Below are 18933 nucleotides of genomic sequence, written 5' to 3'. Positions count from 1 at the left end.
AGTTGACTCAGTTTTCCTTCTTTTTGTGAAAACTGCAGTGCCCTCTGGAGGCAAAAATGTGTCTTCCCCTTGCATTTTAGGATTGTACTTGGACTTGCTTTTCCTGACATTTAATAATAGTGCTCTGATACTGCAGATAGCTGTACAAAATTTTCCTTTTGCAAAAGCATTAGAAATGATTTCAGAGGCCCTCAGGCGACTATGTGGCAACAGGTGTGAGCAGCTGTGTCTTTAAGCATTTTTATTCTTATTCTCCACAGTCTTTAATTCTTATGTTAGAAAAATCATTAAAACGTGTTTTCCCAGCATTTCTGATTTTTATCCACATAATCCCCTTTATAATTAGATCAGGGATATTTATCACAAATTCAGTAATGTACATCCCCACAGGCACAAATACAGTTTCCTCTTCAGACACTGTCCAGGGGTCTTCACTCATTCATAGGCTGGTTTTCTCTTTTCTTTCTCTTTTGACTTTCCCATGTTTTATTAAAAATCTTTCAGGGTTTAAATTTTTTATTTTGCTGTTGTCTTTTTTCCTGAATGCAATAGTCAAATTGCACAAATTGCAATGTATTCTCAAGTCATTTTTTTAATTAATTAATTTTAGCTGAAGGGTAATTACTTTACAACATTGTGGCGGTTTTTGCCATACATTGGCATGAGCCAGCCATGGATGCACGTGTGTGCCTCCATCCTGGAGCCCCCTCCCACCTCATCCCCCTGGGTTGTCCTAGAGCACGGGCTTTGAGTGCCCTGCTTCATGCACTGAACCTGCACTGGTTATGGTAATATACATGTTTCAATGGTATTCTCTCAAATCATCCCACCCTCGCATAGGCTGGTTTTTCCTCATTGCTCTCTGAATGCTGTGCTCACGTGTCATCATCTTTCCTCTTCTAAAAATGCAAAAGCCGGCTTCATCCTTCAAGACCTGGGCCTAGCCTCACCTTCCCCATACAGATTTCCCTGCTGTAGCCCATACAGCTCTTTACCTTCTTTGAACTGCCGTTATGGTTCCACTGGAAGCTCTCAGTAAAAGATAAAAGGTAAACAACAGAAGCAAAAACAGTGTTTGTGTCTTCACCAATGGAATGAAGAATAACTCAAGATCAGAAATCATGTTTAGTCTTCCTGTTGTGTATCCTTACCGAATTCCCTAAGATGCTCATCAGTGCTTCTGCATCCTTCTATTCATTCCTAGAAGGGGGCTGCCGTATTTGGGAAACGCAAAACAGAGCAGACATTAAAAGACCTCAGAGACCTGGAGGATGGACTTTTCCAAGGTAAAAAGCATACATGTGTAAGTAATAAACTTTGATCAGCACATCATAGTTCTTTCTATGATAGCAAAAATTCTGAGATTTTCAGTTTATACCTGGCAATCTTGTTTGGCTTTAATATCCCAAAAGAAAACTTTTATAGTTTTCTCCTTGCCTCATGTGAGAGATGGGGAATCAAGGATGTGCAAATATAATCAACAGAGTCAACATGAGGATGGGTGATTTTTTCAGAATGTTGCCTCAGTATCATTTTTATTTCCTCTGCTTAGCAATTCTACTTTTGTAGCATGAGAGATGGAGAAGGAAATGGCAACACACTCCAGTATTCTTGCCTGGAGAATCCCAGGGACAGAGGAGCCTGGTGGGCTGCTGTCTATGGGGTCGCACAGAGTCAGACATGACTGAAGTGACTCAGCAGCAGCAGCAGCATGAGGGGAGGAGGTGGAGGGGGAGAAATAAAGGACTAGGAAAAAGGCACCTCACTGGTTTATCCTGAAAATTTCACATTCAGGTTTATGTCATTGCTAAGTCACTTCAGTCGTGTCTGACTCTGTGTGACCCCATAGACGGCAGCCCACCAGGCTCCCCTGTCCCTGCGGTCCTCCAGGCAAGAACACTGGAGTGGGTTGCCATCTCCTTCTCCATATGTTATTACATAAGCCATTGAAAGTGGGTCCTTTCAGGCTGATGGGGAGGTGAAGCTGATGAGGTGTTTGTCCCCACGTCTTCTATTCTGTCCAGGGGAACCCCACAATGCTTTGGAGATTGGAGTCCTCTCTGAGGGTTTGGGGTCTTTTTGTTCTGTGACCTTTGAGCCTTTTCAGGTGGTAATCTCCAACCCTTCATCTCATCCAGGATTAAAAGTACACTGGCCTCTAGGGAAGAGGGGTAGAGTCAGTGTTGGCTGGAACACTTAGCATTTCAAGCATTCCAAGCACATTGATCAAACAAACGTGTTCCCCTTCCCCTCTCCAACCCAGTGCTCTCAGGAAGATTTCTGTTGCTTTGTGATTGTGAGACTGTATTTGTCATCAGTAATCTGTAAATTATTCCGTCTCAATATTTTTGAAACCCCTCTCGCTTTTCACAGGGTGTTGGAGCAGCAGCTGGCAGTGAGAAACCAGGTAGGATCACCTCACTCTCACTCTTGCCTCAGAAAATCTTTGCTCACATCTTTCCTCAGTGGAGAAAGGGGAATACAGAAGGAGACTATCTCCCCCACCAGTGCTCAGGTGCGTGACTGCAGGGCCTTGTGGGGACCCGGCACGTGTGTTCTCTAGGGCTCCCGTTGATCCTGTCCTTTGCACAGAAGATGGGAGACTCTTCTGGCCACAGCCCTAGAACTGAAACTGGCATGAGAGGTGACCCACTGTTTGTCTTCTTGCTCAGCAAGGCTTGTAAGAGCCAGATGGAACCTGCCTCATCCTAGGGTGACCCCTTTGCGATTTTCAACCATGGCACAAGCCTATAGGCTCTGACAACTCATGTGCTGCTGCTTTGGGGTAATTGAGGCCATTAAAGTTCTTTCTAGATGGCTCAGATTAGAAATGGGAATTGAAGTAAAAAAAAAATCAATTACTGTTGTTCAGTTGTTAAGTTGTATCTGACTCTTTGGGACCTCATGGACTACAGTAAGCTAGGCTCCTCCGTATTCCACTATCTCCCGGAGTTTCCTCCAATTCATGCCCACTGTATGGGTATGCTATCTAACCATCTCATCCTATGCTGCCGCTTCCCCTTTTGCCTTCAATCTTTCCCAGTCAGTGAAATTACTACATTGTATCTATTTTAGGACACAGATTTTTTTTAGGTGTCTGAAATAAGGCTGCTCCCTATCCACTGATAGGTTTAGTTGGCATCGTTTTTCCTTTCTTGGTGGCATATAATAATGCTTTGGACCCCATGAACTACAGTGTCACAGGTCAGGTTCTCCAGGAAGCAGAAAATGAGATGGAGTTAGGAATGCTGAAGGCTTATTGTGAAAGGAAAAGAGAAGAAACTGGATTGGGTAGGTGGGGCCATCAGACTGTAATGAAAATCTGGCAAAGCTCTGCCAGCCTAAGATTGCTCATGGGCGAAGTTGGACATCAGTGGCCTTGTCCAGGTATTGATGGAGCCCCCTGAGAATAATGTGACCTGGGCTGGAAAGCTGAGGGGCTAACACCTGGAGGCTGTTGGCTAATCATCCTCCCCGCTTCACTGAAGGAGGATATGAGCAGCTAGTGCATCATCTTGCTGCCGCCTGCAGAAAATACTTTTTAGCCGATCAGTTTTAATTCCACCAAAATCATGCTACAAAACTAGAATATGATGAAGAACTATTTACTGTCCTGTTGTCAGTGCTCCTCCCATCTCCTGGACCGTTCCCCCAGGAGCATCCTCGACCAATGACTGATACAAGCTGGATAACCAGCTCCTTCACCCCTCTGGTGATATAATTCTAAGACACATGGTCTACACTGCCCCTCTGTGGAGTTAAGCTTCATTTTCTTTGTAACATCCCCTTTATTCATTTCTTTCCTTTCTCTGTCTCACTTTCCCACTTGATTCTCCCCATCCCACGCCCCTGGTGTTTCCTGGGATAACCTCCCAAATAAACTTATACTCAACCCCTACCTCAGAATCAGCTTCTAGGAGAACCCAAGCCAAGGTATTGACAAAGGCAAACAAGTTATAAATAAAGCCTCCACATATTTTTGACTCATAATTAAGTCTAATACTTGTGAATGGGTCTTCCCAAACTCGCTATTTTTATGTAGGGTTTTAAAATCTATGAACCTTGATAAACAGTTTCATGCCACCGTTATTGCATCATGGTAGCTGCCACTTAGTGGGTATTTACTGTATGGCAGGCACACAACTAAGCGCTTTATGGTGATACCATGGAAAACTCTTAGATATCCTTGGTCTAAGGAATAAGGGAGAAGCAGGAAGAGGCCTAGAAGTCATCTCTCTTTTTGCATAGAGGAAGCTCAGTCTCCTGGTGTGAAGTAGAATTACATCCTTTTCAAAGGACCCCTTGCTCATTTCTTTATTTTTTTATCTTCTCTCCTTTTCCAGAGATTGATACTCTCAGAGGAAACTATATTCAGCAAATTTCCATTAGTCATGACAACTTCAAACTTTTAAAAAATAATGAGAGTCTGCTGTGTGAAGTCCTCCAGAATAAATTTGGCTGTAACTTTACCCTGGTGTCTCCGGCCCCGGAAGGTAACAACGAGTCTCTACGAGTCTTCAGAAAAATGCTGACTCCCAGGGTAGAGTTATCTGTCTGGAAGGACGACCTCACCAGACATGCTGTTGATGTTGTGGTAAATGCAGCCAATGAAGAACTCCTGCATGGAGGGGGCCTGGCCCAGGCCCTTGTGAAAGCTGGTGGCTTTGAAATCCAAGAGGAGAGCAGATCACTGATTTCCAAATGGGGCAGAATTCCAGCTGGTGAGATAGCTATCACAAGAGCAGGGAAGCTTCCCTGCCGACTCATTATCCATGCTGTTGGGCCTCGGTGGGCATCAATGTATAGCCAGGAATGTGTTGATAAACTGAAAAGAGCCATTATGAATATTTTGCGTTTTGTCAACAATAAAAATTCTCTGAACATTGAGACAGTAGCAATTCCAGCCCTGAGCTCTGGGATTTTCCAGTTCCCTTTGAATCTGTGTACAGAGATCATTGTGCAAACTATCAAATTGTATTTCCAAAGCGTGCCAATTGCCAATAATTTTAAAGAAATTCACCTGGTAAGCAATGAGGACCCTACTGTTGCTGCCTTTAAAACTGCTTCAGAAATCATCCTAGGGAGGAATGAGCTGGAATCCCAGCTAAGTCAAGGAGCCACCCAGCCTTTCAATAATTCTATGGTTGTGAACAGCATGACTCTTCAGATTGTCCAAGGCCTCATTGAAAGGCAGGAGGTAAGTCTTTGTTTTATTCTCTTGCACTGCCAAAGGGATTCCCTGAACTGTGCATTACCTAGCAAGTATGTTTTGAGCATATACTATTTCAAACATGGTTTAGAAAGTATCTTGTTTAGGTTAAGAGCATGGATTTCAGAGCCAGACCATCTGGATTTCAATATTAGCTTTGCCATTTACTAACTGGATGACCTGAATTGAGTTACTTTACCTTTTGGTCCTCAGTTTCTTCATCTGTAAAATGAGGATAATAATAGCACTTATATCTCAGAATTGGAATCAGAACACATAAACTGCTTAGGATAGAACTTGGCATGTGATAAGTATTTATAATTATTGTTACATTATTCTCAAGCACCATGAGAAAATAGAACAATCTTTGATTCTAAAGAAGTAAAAATCTACTATATTCTTTTCATATAAAAAGATTCTCTAGTTGAAAAGTCTCACTGGGGAGACAACCCATCTGAATATTTCTAAAGCAACCTATCAGTAATAATAAACAAAATCAATACAAAGTGAATTCATAATATTTCAGAGTATGTACATTCTGTCACAAGAGTGGAGTATAGTAGATCAAGAAGGATTATTTCAGAAGATACGAGTTTGAATTTGATCTCAAGTTATGATGGTTATGAATTGGCAGGAGAAGAGGCCTGGGTAGTTAGAATGACTTACCAGAGAGATACAGAGAAATTGACAGATCAAAAGTTATAGGCTGGACCAGTCAGGAGTACTAGGTGGAGCTGAAAATTGTATGTGAGTATATGGCTCTGTGCCAGGGGCTGTGGAGGATACAAATCGTAACGTAGCATTTAGCCAGGGATAGTAGGGCACAAAGGTGAGGGCATTGACAGGGAGGGGATAGAGTCAAGGTAACAGTGAATTAGGTGTTTCTGGATTAGTGCAGCTTCTCTACCAGCCAGAGAGCACCTTGATGGTGGGGATTGCCCCTTGTTCATCTCTGTAGCCCTGGAGCTGGTCTCTGGGCATGCATGTTGGTGTTCAACAAGTTACTGACAAATAACTGAAAGAAGGCAGCAGAGAGCAGGGGCTGCAACAGAGGAAGAGGAAGAATATAAGGCTATATTCTCTATTACCCCCATGGATCCGTGACTCTCCCGTGGCCATAGTCAAGCAGGATTAATCACAAGTGAAAAAAGTCCATTTATTGCTTACAAGACAATTAGAAAGAAGACTGAGGGGACCCCATGAGATGAAATATTTATTTGATAAATCATTAATATGCCAGTTTAAAATTAAAGTGGAAACATCCTGGTTGAACAGCTTATTCCTTTAACTAAAATTTTATTATATTTAATTATTACCAACATTAAGAATTTTAAAATTTGTAAAGGGTGCCAGTGCCTCCAACTTGCAAATTCTGGTTGCATTTTCAAAGTGACACATTCATTAATACCCATGAGAAGTACATAAGTTACCCCCAAAAGGAACCAAAGCCATCAGGATGAATTAGGGGGATCTGGGGACCCCCACCAAGAGGGAGACCTACTTCCTACTGTAGACTTTTTAATCTCATTTGCGCTTTCTTTAACCATGTGCCACTTACTTTAAAAAACATGAACTTTAGGGGGTAGAAATTTCCTTATAAATGTTATTCCCACTCTGTGTAAGACAACATGAACATTCACATAGAAACAGCGAAAAGTGAAGACAGTGGATTATAGAATGAAACCGCTTATTGATGAAGCTTAAAACAAATCATAGAGAAGGTTCTGAATCTGGGAATATTGGGAGTATAAGCCAGCAAGGGGCTGACAGATGTTTGCAATAAAAATTGTATCATCTACATGTTTTATGTAATTTCTGATTAGCACGAACAGACTCTTGGTAATCAAATGATCACTCTTTGGAAATTTTATATCTGTTATTAAGTGATAGTTTTGTGGATTTAGGATCTTTGAAAGTATTTTTCAAAGCTCTTCAGGAAAATAAATATTTAAATTAGTCATTTAAGAAAAAATAATATAACACTGAACCCTGTTCATTTTTTTTCCCTTTCAGACAGATGTAATTGTTAATTCTGTGTACCCCTGTAATAGTCTTAGAGATGGGTCTGTGTCAAAAGCAATTCTAAAAGCAGCCGGAGATGAAATAGAGAGGGAATTACAGCAAAAAATAACTAAGACTCTACTAGATTGCCAGTTGGTACTGGTCACAAGAGGATTTAAATTGTCTTGCAAATACATATACCATGTGTTATGGACTTCACAATATTCTGAACAAAAACTGGTAAGGTCAAAATAAATTTATCTTTCTGTGTCTCCAAAGTCTATGTAATAGTCTGTTGAATTTCCATCATGTCATGACATTCATGATATGTTATTGTCAAGTGGAATATTCCCCATTCTCTACTACTGTGAATACCTGAAATAGTAAACAGATGTTGTGGTCACAAATTGTCTTAAGAAGTTTAATTTAAATTATCACTTAGTCCATGTCTGAATTTTAAGTGGGCATACCACAGACACAGAAACATCAGGGCTCCCTATCTGCACTTGTTCACCTCTGCACCCAGTGGCCCTACAGGCCTCTTCTTACATACAGGCCAGACATTCAGCCTCTCCATATCTCCTGCCGTCTGTTAAATCCCAGGATGATCTTCCAGTACCATTCCAGTCAAATCTGTTACCTGTGACGTCTTCCCTGTGGTGAAGTACCTGTGGTAAAGCTTAGCTTTCTGGCTGACTCTACAACTGAAGGGCATAAATTGCATACATTAAGGACTAGGGGGAACCCACTGAAATGTAGAGAGGGAAACTTAATCTCCTTTTCTGTCTTTGTCCATATTTATTTTATCACCATTTCTGATCTTCTCTTGTCTAGAGAGCCCTCAAATCCCAAATTGGCCATCCAGTCACTCTCTGCTTTTTCCAGTCACTCAGTTTTCCAAGGTCCTTGCACATCAGTATAATCTTCTTAAATTAGTATAACTAATGTACTAGTATATTAGTATAATATAAGAAAGTTATCCAATAACCTTCCTACTACAATGTTCAGTTTGAATGTTGAAATATTGATGGAAGTTTAAATCTGCCAAAAATAAATTACATGACCGATCTTAATGACTTTAAATAAATGTTGATCACTTACTTTAACCTCTCCCTCCTTTATTAAAGCTCTTTATGTTGTTCCAGAAGTGGCAGGTAAGTGGGGATAAACTGAAGATTGGCTCTCTAATCTAGGGAGAAGGCTACGTAAATTGAGGGCAATCCCAATGCCCAAATGTCCTAAATGGCACAAAATGTACAGTCAGTCACTTCAGTTTCTCAACCCTTTCATGTCTCATCATCTAACCTTACAGCTGTAATGGGTCCCTTACCGAGTGGTACCTTTCCTGTTCTCTGAGGAGGCATGGGCATGGCCCTGAGGAATAGTGGAGGTTGGCGTTATAAAATATGGGCAGGATTAAAGGGTAAGTGGGTAAGTGAAGTCTTATTTTTGACTCAAAAGACTAATCTTAAATTTGTGTTTTTCCTATAGACATTGAAAGCTGCGATGAAGAAATGCTTGGAAAAATGCCTCGAACTAAATATAACTTCCATTTCCTTTCCTGCCTTTTGGACTGGAATCACTGGTATGAAGAAGAGTGAAACAGCAGAGATTATGTTTAATGAAGTTTTAACATTTGCCACACAAAATTTGCAACAATTAGCTGTAAAGTTTGTGATCCTCCCTGAAGAATTGGAGACACATAAGGTAAGTTAATATCTTAGAAATGTCCTGCGGTTTGTTCACATTCATTTACTCAACAGCATCTATTTAGTATCTCCAAAGTAAGATACAGGGTTTGTTAAGTGCTGTGGAGCATGATGATGGTCTAACTTGGTGAAATTTAATTTTTATAAATCATTCACCTCTGACCTAGTAAGCAATGTCATTGTAGAAGCCGTGTCTACCCCACTACCTAGCTTTTCTCTTGTCCTTTGTTGGCATTTATTCTTCCCTCTGCTCCTTAAAGGTATGCAACCTCCTAGTTTTGTGGGGTCCTTTGCTCCCCTTCTCTTTCCCACTTTCCAGCCTGTCTCCATTGTGGGTAGTTGCCATTTTCTCTCTCTCTACAAGAACACAAGCTTAGACTTGTTCTAGCTTGTGCTTTCCTGGAATAAGTGTAAATGTTCTTATTCCTCTTGCTGCCTTGCTAGACAGGGGGAGGTTTGTACTGTTTGCTGATTTCCATTGCTGACCTCAAGCTACCTATGTTACATCACTAAAGGAGGAACTGTAAAGAGACATTCACCGTAGAGTCTCATGAGCCAGTTTAAGCCAGCCCTAGTACACCACTGTCTCATCCACAGCTGACCTGCAAAACTGGTGAATTACCCAGTGATGTAGCTTATCATCTTGACAAAATTAAACATCCTGTCATTCAAATGAAGTTCACCAATTCCACCCACCACCCACTGCAGAGGACTATAACTAGGCCCAGATGGGTGCTCAGAATACATCCCTGGACTGTCCATAAAGCACCATATCCCTATAAGAGGAATTAGCCACAACTAGAAAGGAAAGTGGGGCTTCCCTCATCAATAAAGACTCAGTAACGCTTGGTCAGTAAAGAATCCTCCTGCAATGTAGGAGACCTGGGTTTGATTCCTAGATTGGGAAGATCCCCTGAAAAAGGAAATGGCAACCCACTTCAGTATTCTTGCCTGGAGAGTCCCATGGACAGAGGAGCCTGGCAGGCTACAGTCCATGGCGTCACAAGAGGTGGACACGACTTAGCAACTAAACCACCACCAGAAAAGAAAGTGCTCGTGCTCGTCAACATACAAGCAAAAATGTACATGGCAGTTCAACAATACAGAAAAGATCAACCATAGTCTGAGAGCTCCCATGGGGGCTAATAACAAAAGTGGTTGCCATGAGTTGCATCAGCCAGGTCCTGTGCCAAGAAGAAGCTAGCCATTATTGTCATCTCCATCTTACAAGTGGGACCAGAGATTAATATGTACATACCTAGTCCAGTGGCTGAACTAAGAGTCCAACCTCTTGTCTGTTGGTCTGACCCTAAAGCCTGTGTTCTGAAACACTAAACAAAAATACAGGGAAAAAAATATCTTGAAAGATGAAACAGCTTTCAGTTTTGTGACTCAAAGGAGAAGATTATCTTAAAAAGTAACTTATATTGACCATTCCTTCAGGCTTTTTTCAGTGTTAACACTACATTTTAGGGCTTCCCTAGTGGCTCACATGATAAAGAATCTGCCTGCAGTGCAGGAGACTCGTGTTCAATCCCTGGGGTTGGGAAGATCCCCTGGAGAAGGGAATGGCAACCACTCTAGTATTCTTGCCTGGGAAATCCCAGGACAGAGGAGCCTGGTGGGCTATATTGTCCATGCAGTCACAAAGAGTTGGACATGACTGAGTGACTAACACTTACTTACTACATAATATCCATGTGGAAGTATGACATGTCCATACACATATGTATACTCCTCTAGTCTTTTTCTAAGCACATCTTTTCCTCTTAAATAGGTCTTTCAACAAGGACTTTACATTCAGAAAGAATAGAGGTAGTTTGCACACTTCTTCACGGGGCTGGGGTGGGGGGGCATTACCTTGGCAATGTCCCTACAATCCAGAGAATGGATTTGTCAGACCTGGCTCAGGAAGACCAGCATATACTGAACTCACAATAAAGTGATACTTATGTTCACACACTGATGAATTTCCAATTCATGAATAACAATGAGCAAATAACTCCTCAGCTGACCTATATACTGTGTTCAGTAGTATTTCATGATGATAAGGCTCCTGGGTGGTGCTGAGTATGTACAAAAGGCAATGGATACTCATTCATTTGGTTATTTAACAAATATGTGTTGCATATCTACCTTGTGCCAGACACTACATCTCAGAATAAGAAACTCCTTACTAGGAACACTCCTCACATTCTTCACACGAGTTGTTGGTCTTTTGTGGACAGAACTGGGAAAACTGCCAAGTTCTTGCCATTTGGATCTGTATTTCCAAACTGCTTGTTATCCACACCTTCTAAATTTTTGGTCCTGATTAAGTTACAGTTTTCTTTCATTTTCAATTCAAAAGGCAAGGCTTGCCTCATTGATTTCTAAGCCAGGAATGCATACTGACTTTAAGTGAATTTGGGAAAGAGCTGATTTTTATCCATTTTGTGTTTGACAGCTATTGTTAGTCCATTTATCAGCAGATAATATTATCTTGTTTATTTTGGAGGGCAAGGAAGCTCCTCCCTGTTATGACTACTCCAGGTACTAAGTAAATATGAGGGCTTTTTTGCTCTGGAAATAGCAGTTGCAAATATAAGTTTTGAAGAAAAACTACTACAGGTTCAGTTCAGTCGCTCAGTCATGTCCGACTCTTCGCGACCCCATGAATCGCAGCACGCCAGGCCTCCCTGTCCATCACCAACTCCCGGAGTTCACTCAGACTCACGTTCATTGAGTCCGTGATGCCGTCCAGCCATCTCATCCTCTGTCGTCCCCTTCTCCTCCTGCCCCCAATCCTTCCCAGCAGCAGAGTCTTTTCCAATGAGTCAACTCTTCACATCAGGTGGCCAAAGTACTGGAGTTTCAGCTTTAGCACCATTCCTTCCAAAGAAATCCCAGGGCTGATCTCCTTCAGAATGGACTGGTTGGATCTCCTTGCAGTCCAAGGGACTCTCAAGAGTCTTCTCCAACACCACAGTTCGAAAGCATCAATTCTTCGGCACTCAGCCTTCTTCACACTCCAACTCTCACATCCATACATGACCACAGGAAAAACCATAGCCTTGACTAGACGGACCTTAGTCGGCAAAGTAATGTCTCTGCTTTTGAATATGCTATCTAGGTTGGTCATAACTTTTCTTCCAAGGAGTAAGCGTCTTTTAATTTCATGGCTGCAGTTACCATCTGCAGTGATTTTGGAGCCCCAAAAAATAAAGTCTGACACTGTTTCCCCATCTATTTCCCATGAAGTGATGGGACCGGATGCCATGATCTTTGTTTTCTGAATGTTGAGCTTTAAGCCAACTTTTTTGCTTTCCTCTTTCACTTTCATCAAGAGGCTCTTTAGTTCTTCTTCACTTTCTGCCATAAGGGTGGTATCATCTGCATATCTGAGGTTATTGATATTTCTCCCAGCAATCTTGATTCCAGCTTGTGTTTCTTCCAGTCCAGTGTTTCTCATGATGTACTCTGCATATATGTTAAATAAAAAGGGTGACAGTATATAGCCTTGACGTACTCCTTTTCCTATTTGGAACCAGTCTGTTGTTCCATGTCCAGTTCTAACTGTTGCCTCCTGACCTGCCTACAGATTTCTCAAGAGGCAGGTCAGGTGGTCTGGTATTCCCATCTCTTTCAGAATTTTCCACAGTTTCTTGTGATCCACACAGTCAAAGGCTTTGGCATAGTGAATAAAGCAGAAATAGATGTTTTTCTGGAACTCTTGCGTTTTCCATGATCCAGCAAATGCTGGCAGTTTGATCTCTGGTTCCTCTGCCTTTTCTAAAACCAGCTTGAACATCAGGGAGTTCACGGTTCATGTATTGCTGAAGGCTGGCTTGGAGAATTTTGAGCATTACTTTACTAGCATGTGACATGAGTGCAATTGTGTGGTAGTTTGAGCATTCTTTGGCATTGCCTTTCTTTGGGATTGGAATGAAAACTGACCTTTTCCAGTTCTGTGGCCACTGATGAGTTTTCCAAATTTGCTGGCAAATTGAGTGCAGCACTTTCACAGCATCATCTTTCAGGATTTGAAACAGCTCAAGAAACTTCATTATTAAAGTTCAGATGAAATGAAGATTCTAGACTTTACCTCATTATCTACCATCTTTTTCAATGAAGAATTACTGCCAATTGCCCAACTTTAAACAAAGAAGACCCTGTGTATGGTGGTTCCAAACCCCAGGAAAGATGAGTTTTTTTAAACGGATACTATGATAAAGGATCTACATGGCAATATATATAAATCTCTGTGTGCATACTGTCATATAATTAAAACAATAGCTAACAGCTTGAATATTTACAATAGCCTGGGTACAATTTTAAGCACTTTACAAGAATTGATCATTCAGTCTACAGTGTGGTGTGCATATAACTTTTTTTTTTTAGTTTTTTATTTTTTAAATTTTAATATCTTTAATTCTTACATGCTTTCCCAAACATGAACCCCCCTCCCACCTCCCTCCGCATAACATCTCTCTGGGTCATCCCCATGCACCAGCCCCAAGCATGCTGCATCTTTTTAAAATGAATTTGTTTTATTGATTACAAGAACATCTGTCACTATTTGTCTTCTTCAATGATATACCCACACCTTTAGTTCAGTGCCTAATATATAATTTGTCATTGTTGTGGGGTGTGTGTGTGCTGTCATGTCTGACTCTTTGCAACTCCATGGTAGCAGGGCATTAATATCTATGAATGATTATATTTTGCTTTGGGATGCACATTCTCCTGTTTTATGCCAGATAAGAGTTTTCCCTTTCCATTTTTCCTATACTTGTTTCCCCTATATGTTCTAATAGATTGTAGTGCTGCATTGGCTGTTCCCGAGGACTTTCTTAAAGATTGCTTTAGATTTGTGACAGTGGGAATAGGGATGACAGAGTGGGTGAGGTCAGGTATGGTGAGTGCAAGTAAAGAGAGGGATTTTGATGACAGTAGCTAAAAGCCCCACTTAGGACTCTCCGCTCTGTTTTGCTTCCTGCAGGCTTTCAGTGCTGAAATGGAAAAGAATAAGTTCAAGCTGCAGGGTCCCAACAATTACCCTGGTGGTGAGTAAGAAACTCATGGGTCTAGAAATATAGTCTCCCACTGTAGGCTCATTCTATTCTTGATCATCTGAACTAATGGAGGGGAGAAGATGAATACATAACCCACATATGTTTCATTGTGCTCCTGCCTGGATACCTGTGTGCTCTATACCTGGCCATGATTCTATTTTTGCTCATCCTAGTTTCATGATATGAGCAGAGAGAGGCTAAGTTACAGTCATAGTAGGTAATCCATAATGTGGGTAGTTCATTCACAAAAAGCTGGCTATATTTTTTCATTAGCTTACTAAACCAGTTAGTCTTTCTGTTTTGAATGGAGTGATGTCTAAATGGGGTTATTCATTAGTAATCATAGAAAATACATCTCAGTAATACCAGATAATAATAAGTAGATTAACCCAATGCTAGTCACCCTGAGGAATCAGTGGGATCATGATGGAAACTTTAAAAAACAAATAAAAATATGTATGGCCCAACTCTATAGATTCTAATTCAGGAACTCAGGGTCTGGGCCAAGCATGTATATTTTTCAGTGCTTCCTGGTCAGTTTGGCTGCTGAACCAGATTTGGGAATCACTGGATTAAACTAGTCCTGTTGTTGTTGGAGAAGAATTAACTTTGTCTTAGAACTTCATTCCTTTAGAGGAGTTTGAGTAGACTGAGATGGAATTGTGTCATGACAATTTAGATATGTAGTTCTGAAATAGTCTTTTTTTAAAAAGTAGATTTATTTATATATTTTTATTTTTTTGGCTGTGCTGGGCAACATGTGGGATCTTATTTCCCTGACCAGGGATCGAACCTGTACCCCCTGCAGTGGAAGCATGGAATCTTCATAACTGGACTTCCAAGGAAGTCCCCTGAAATAAATTTGTAATCCACAACATTCTATAGATGTTAAGAACCCCAGACATTCAACAAGCAATAGAAACTTTTAGGACATTTTCCATTCGGATCAAGATGATTTGCTTATTCACTTTAACATAGGAGTTAATTTATGGACTTTCAGTGTCCAGCAGTGTTGAAAATGAAGAAAAGGGAACTTTAAGAGCTCTGGCCTATGACTGCACCTCTTATGAGCCCATTTATCTATCTGAATAATGATGATAATGACAGTGTGGTGAGAATAACTGGAGATTATATATGTAAAAATGTTCTGTAAATTATGCAGCATTAAACAAAGGCCAGGGGGTAAATAATGAATGAGAGGATGGACAAACTCCTCAGGTGACCTAGAAGAGGGAGGGATGCCCGGTAGCTGGAAGGGTGCAAGAATGAATTCATGGACAAGACGATTCTAAGTTGTGCTTTGAGGATGACAAAATTTTTCTTTTTTCTTACAGAATTTTTTTATTGTTATTATACTTTATTTTATTGGAGGATAATTGCTTTACAGTGTTGTGGTGGTTTCTGCTATATGTCAATGTGAATCAGTCATAATTTTATATATACACACACACACACACACACACATATCCCCTCCCTTTTTAACCTCCCTTCCCAACCCTGGCAATATTTTTCAATGGCCAGAGTTGGGTTGGTGGGGTTAGGGCACCCAATGTGAAGAAAACTCACAGAAGCAAACAAATGTTGTGCATGTTTGGGAAACCACAGTGAATGTAGGGAACCTAGATAGGAGGAGTTTTAGGAGACAACAATATGGAAGAGGAACATACAAATGTCCCTATATCATGAATCTGAAAAATGGGGTCAGACATTGCCATTTCAGTAATTCTTGAGGATATCTGTAAAGGAATTACAGCACAGGTTAATAACTGACATTAATGATGATGATAATCTCAGATAATTAAGGAAAAGTTGGACTGTTTAGGAAGGCAAAGAAGTATGCTTCCATTATAAATATTTAACTAACCAATAAAATGAAATATGTTTTGGTGCTAAAAGAGACTCCAATAATGTTTTGAACAATTTAGTTACCTGGAAGAACAACTCTTCTCTCCTGATAATGATGGATAAATGAAATATCACCATGTATTTTTAAAATTTTCTCCTAAAAAGTAATATAAGCTCCCAAATAGAACAAGGGTTTTTTTTTTTTTTTTAAGTATGTCATCAATTTACGAATCTCTTGTCATTTCTTATAGTTGTATAAAACTTTGGCTTTTATTGTTACCAGAGGGAGGCCATTCTCCCCCTTCTACTTCTAGGTATGTTCTGGTACTTTTTCATAGCTCCTGATACCATCCAGTTACTATGTGAATGGAAAAGATGCTAATGACCACTAATGAGATCCTGAGATCACTCACTGGGAAGCAAGATTTTGAGCAATGTGGTCGGGTTGCCCACATCTACAAGCTTCCTGGACACCACTTAGTCTTATAACTATGGGCATGTTACTTAATATTTCTGAATCAATTTCCTCATTTGTAATATGGAAACTACTAATAGTACCTACTCATCTCATAGGACTGTGAGAATTGGAAACAGAATACATATAAAGTACTTAGAATAATGCCTAGAAATAGTAAGTGTTCACCTTACTTTTTCCCCCTCAAAATATGTCTCTGAGATTCATCCATGTAGCTAAAAATTCCTTTTCATTGCTATGATATTCCATTGTTGAAGGACATCTGGGTAGTTTCTAGTTTCTTGTGAACTCCTCGTGTACATCTTCCGATAAACAAGTGCAAAAGTTTCTTTAAATAATACAATTATAGGAGTGGTTGTCCCACTTTTACATCTGTCATGAATATATAGGAATGCCAGTTGCTCTATATGTTCTCCTAAACTCTTGGTATTGTCAGAATTTTTGCCAATCTGGTTATTTTTCATTTCCCTGATTATCAAAGAAGATGGGCATATTTTCACACATATATGGGCCATTTATATTTCCTTTTCTATGAAATCTTTCGCCCAACTGGCTACTGGTTTGCTTGTTTTTCTTAATAATTTGAGGGAATTCTTTATTTATTCTAGATACTGCCTCATCTAGCAATTCCCTCTTAGCTAGTCCATTGGCCTCCCTCCTTTCTTTCAATTTGGATTCAGTCACTCTAATCTATCAGAGATTCTTCTTTGTATAAGTCTTTTCTCCTTGTGGAGGCAGATTGTGGAGAGAGGTACAGTGGGTGCATTGGAAACAAGTTCCATTTCCTTTTCTGCTGCAATATATACTGTGTTCAGTATCAATAGCTATAAAGTTCCAAATGCTGGTTATGGAGTTGCAAAATGTCCTGTCATAAAACAGATAAGATATAAAAAGGAATCTCAGGTTATGAAATTATGGGTATTTCCTTCTTTCATTATACTCTGATAATTTCTAATTTTTCCATAGTAAACATGTATATTTCTTTACAATCAGAAATACATGTCATTTTTTAAAAAACAATTTTCATTCTAAGTTCTATGGTTTTCAGAGATGTCTGATTTTAAACCTGGTGGTAATAAGAGTTTATGGAAAATCCTATCCAGTAAGAAATAATTGTTGGTTAACATCCAGGATGAGATTACAAGGTGAACTCATCTATAAATTGACCAAAGCAACACAGCAGGGGCAAGACATAATAAACTCTGTGTTTCCAAGGAGACTGTAAGCTATGCTTTTAGATTTTCATTGTACCCAACACAGCTCTCAGAGATAGGTACTTAATTGAAGCTGCTACTGTTAAGGATGCTAAGGGCAAACACTGGCTATGGTGGTTTAAAACTCACCTGCCTTCTGTGGTTTCTTACGATAGTGTTTTCAGTCCCCCAGGAGACCAAAGAGAAGAAAGAAAACAGATTTCCTGTCATCAGTCTGATGGGATCCTACTGGGAAAAGGTAGATGAGGCCCAAGCGTGGATCCAGAGGATACTGAGCTCCGAGGATTGCTACATCATTGAGGACAAGCACATCCTCTACCTCGGAAAAAAGGAACACAATGATTTGTCTCTGCTTCAGGAAAACTTATGCGTCTCTATCTCAGAGATCGTCACCCTGGGAAAGGCACATTTAGAGATTAGAGGAGCTCAGGCTAACCTCATTGAGGCAGTTATGAACATTGAACAGATGCTATGTGAAGTTCAAGAGAAAATGGCAAGAACAAAGGAGCAAGTCCTTTGGAGCTTGTCAGGTGAGTAACTTTCTATTAAATTAGAAAGTCAGCTCTTCCAGCTTTTGAGTGTGAGCATTCCTATGTGTAAGTGGGTGAGAGAAAGAATGGAAGAGGAGAGAGAGCAAACTATGCTGGGTCTGTTTTAGGCCATAAACTTTTTTTTTTTTTGCTTGGTAACCATAAAAGGGCATAAACGTTTATAACCGTTTTTTGACTCTACCAGAAAGGTTAATTATTAGTAAATGAACACACACACACACACACACACACACACACACACGCACACATACACAATTGGATTTACTGATGATGACATGGATTGCCTAAGAGGCAACTACATGCAAAACCCAGGGTATTCCAAGCCCAGGCTCTAGGAAAAAAAAGTACATCCCTAATTCTGCAGATAGAACATTCAGATACAAACACATTCCACTTATTTAATTCATTTCTTTGAGTTTTATTGGGGTTATTTATTGCTAGCAGAGTTAAGAGCCCTAAAATTACTTACTTTGAGCCTTCTCACCAGAGTAAATTGTTCATTGGAATTGTGAGATCCAGTCAAACATCACTCATTCAATGGGGCAAAATCCCTCAGGATAACTGTGAGAATTTGGGTCTTGAGAGATCCTTTAACTTAGTCCTAGAGCTCACTAGGAAATTATACCATTAAAAATACTGCCTTGGGAGACTGAGGCTAATTTTTTCATTTATTTGACTAATGTAAGCAGGTTAGTTATGAAACAGGAAGGTGAAAGTGCTGTGGACACAACTAGGTGAGGCACCTAACCCAGACTTGGGACATAAGGGAGAGGTGTTGCAAACGGAGAAGTGAAGACTAGGTAGGTGTTAGTAAACAAAGAAAGAACTTTCAAGAAATCAGACTATCGCTAGGCCTAGGTTATGCAAGACTTTAT

The 18933-nt window shown here is 40.2% G+C and overlaps 1 protein-coding gene across 6 annotated transcripts in view; it reads left to right on the top strand.

The window, feature by feature from the left end:
- PARP9 (poly(ADP-ribose) polymerase family member 9) overlaps nucleotides 1-18933 on the top strand; it is a 30518-nt gene that overhangs the window by 4426 nt on the left and 7159 nt on the right. For 2 of the 6 annotated variants that reach the window (XM_069555608.1, XM_069555616.1), the window contains exons 2-8: nucleotides 1205-1286; nucleotides 2374-2407; nucleotides 4344-5197; nucleotides 7223-7450; nucleotides 8702-8917; nucleotides 13901-13964; nucleotides 17672-18037. In XM_069555608.1, the coding sequence (XP_069411709.1) occupies nucleotides 1272-1286; nucleotides 2374-2407; nucleotides 4344-5197; nucleotides 7223-7450; nucleotides 8702-8917; nucleotides 13901-13964; nucleotides 17672-18037 (1777 nt within the window). In that variant the 5' untranslated portion in view covers nucleotides 1205-1271. Of the gene's footprint in view, nucleotides 1-1204; nucleotides 1287-2373; nucleotides 2516-4343; nucleotides 5198-7222; nucleotides 7451-8701; nucleotides 8918-13900; nucleotides 13965-17671; nucleotides 18038-18933 lie in introns of all 6 variants that reach the window. The other 4 variants (XM_069555581.1, XM_069555603.1, XM_069555626.1 and 1 more) reach the window with 3 other exon arrangements.

The sequence above is a fragment of the Ovis canadensis genome, chromosome 1 (assembly GCF_042477335.2).
Source record: "Ovis canadensis isolate MfBH-ARS-UI-01 breed Bighorn chromosome 1, ARS-UI_OviCan_v2, whole genome shotgun sequence".
Classification (NCBI taxonomy): domain Eukaryota; kingdom Metazoa; phylum Chordata; class Mammalia; order Artiodactyla; family Bovidae; genus Ovis; species Ovis canadensis.
The sequence above is the reverse complement of the archived record's forward strand: the minus strand, read 5'-3'. Positions and strand labels throughout refer to the sequence as shown.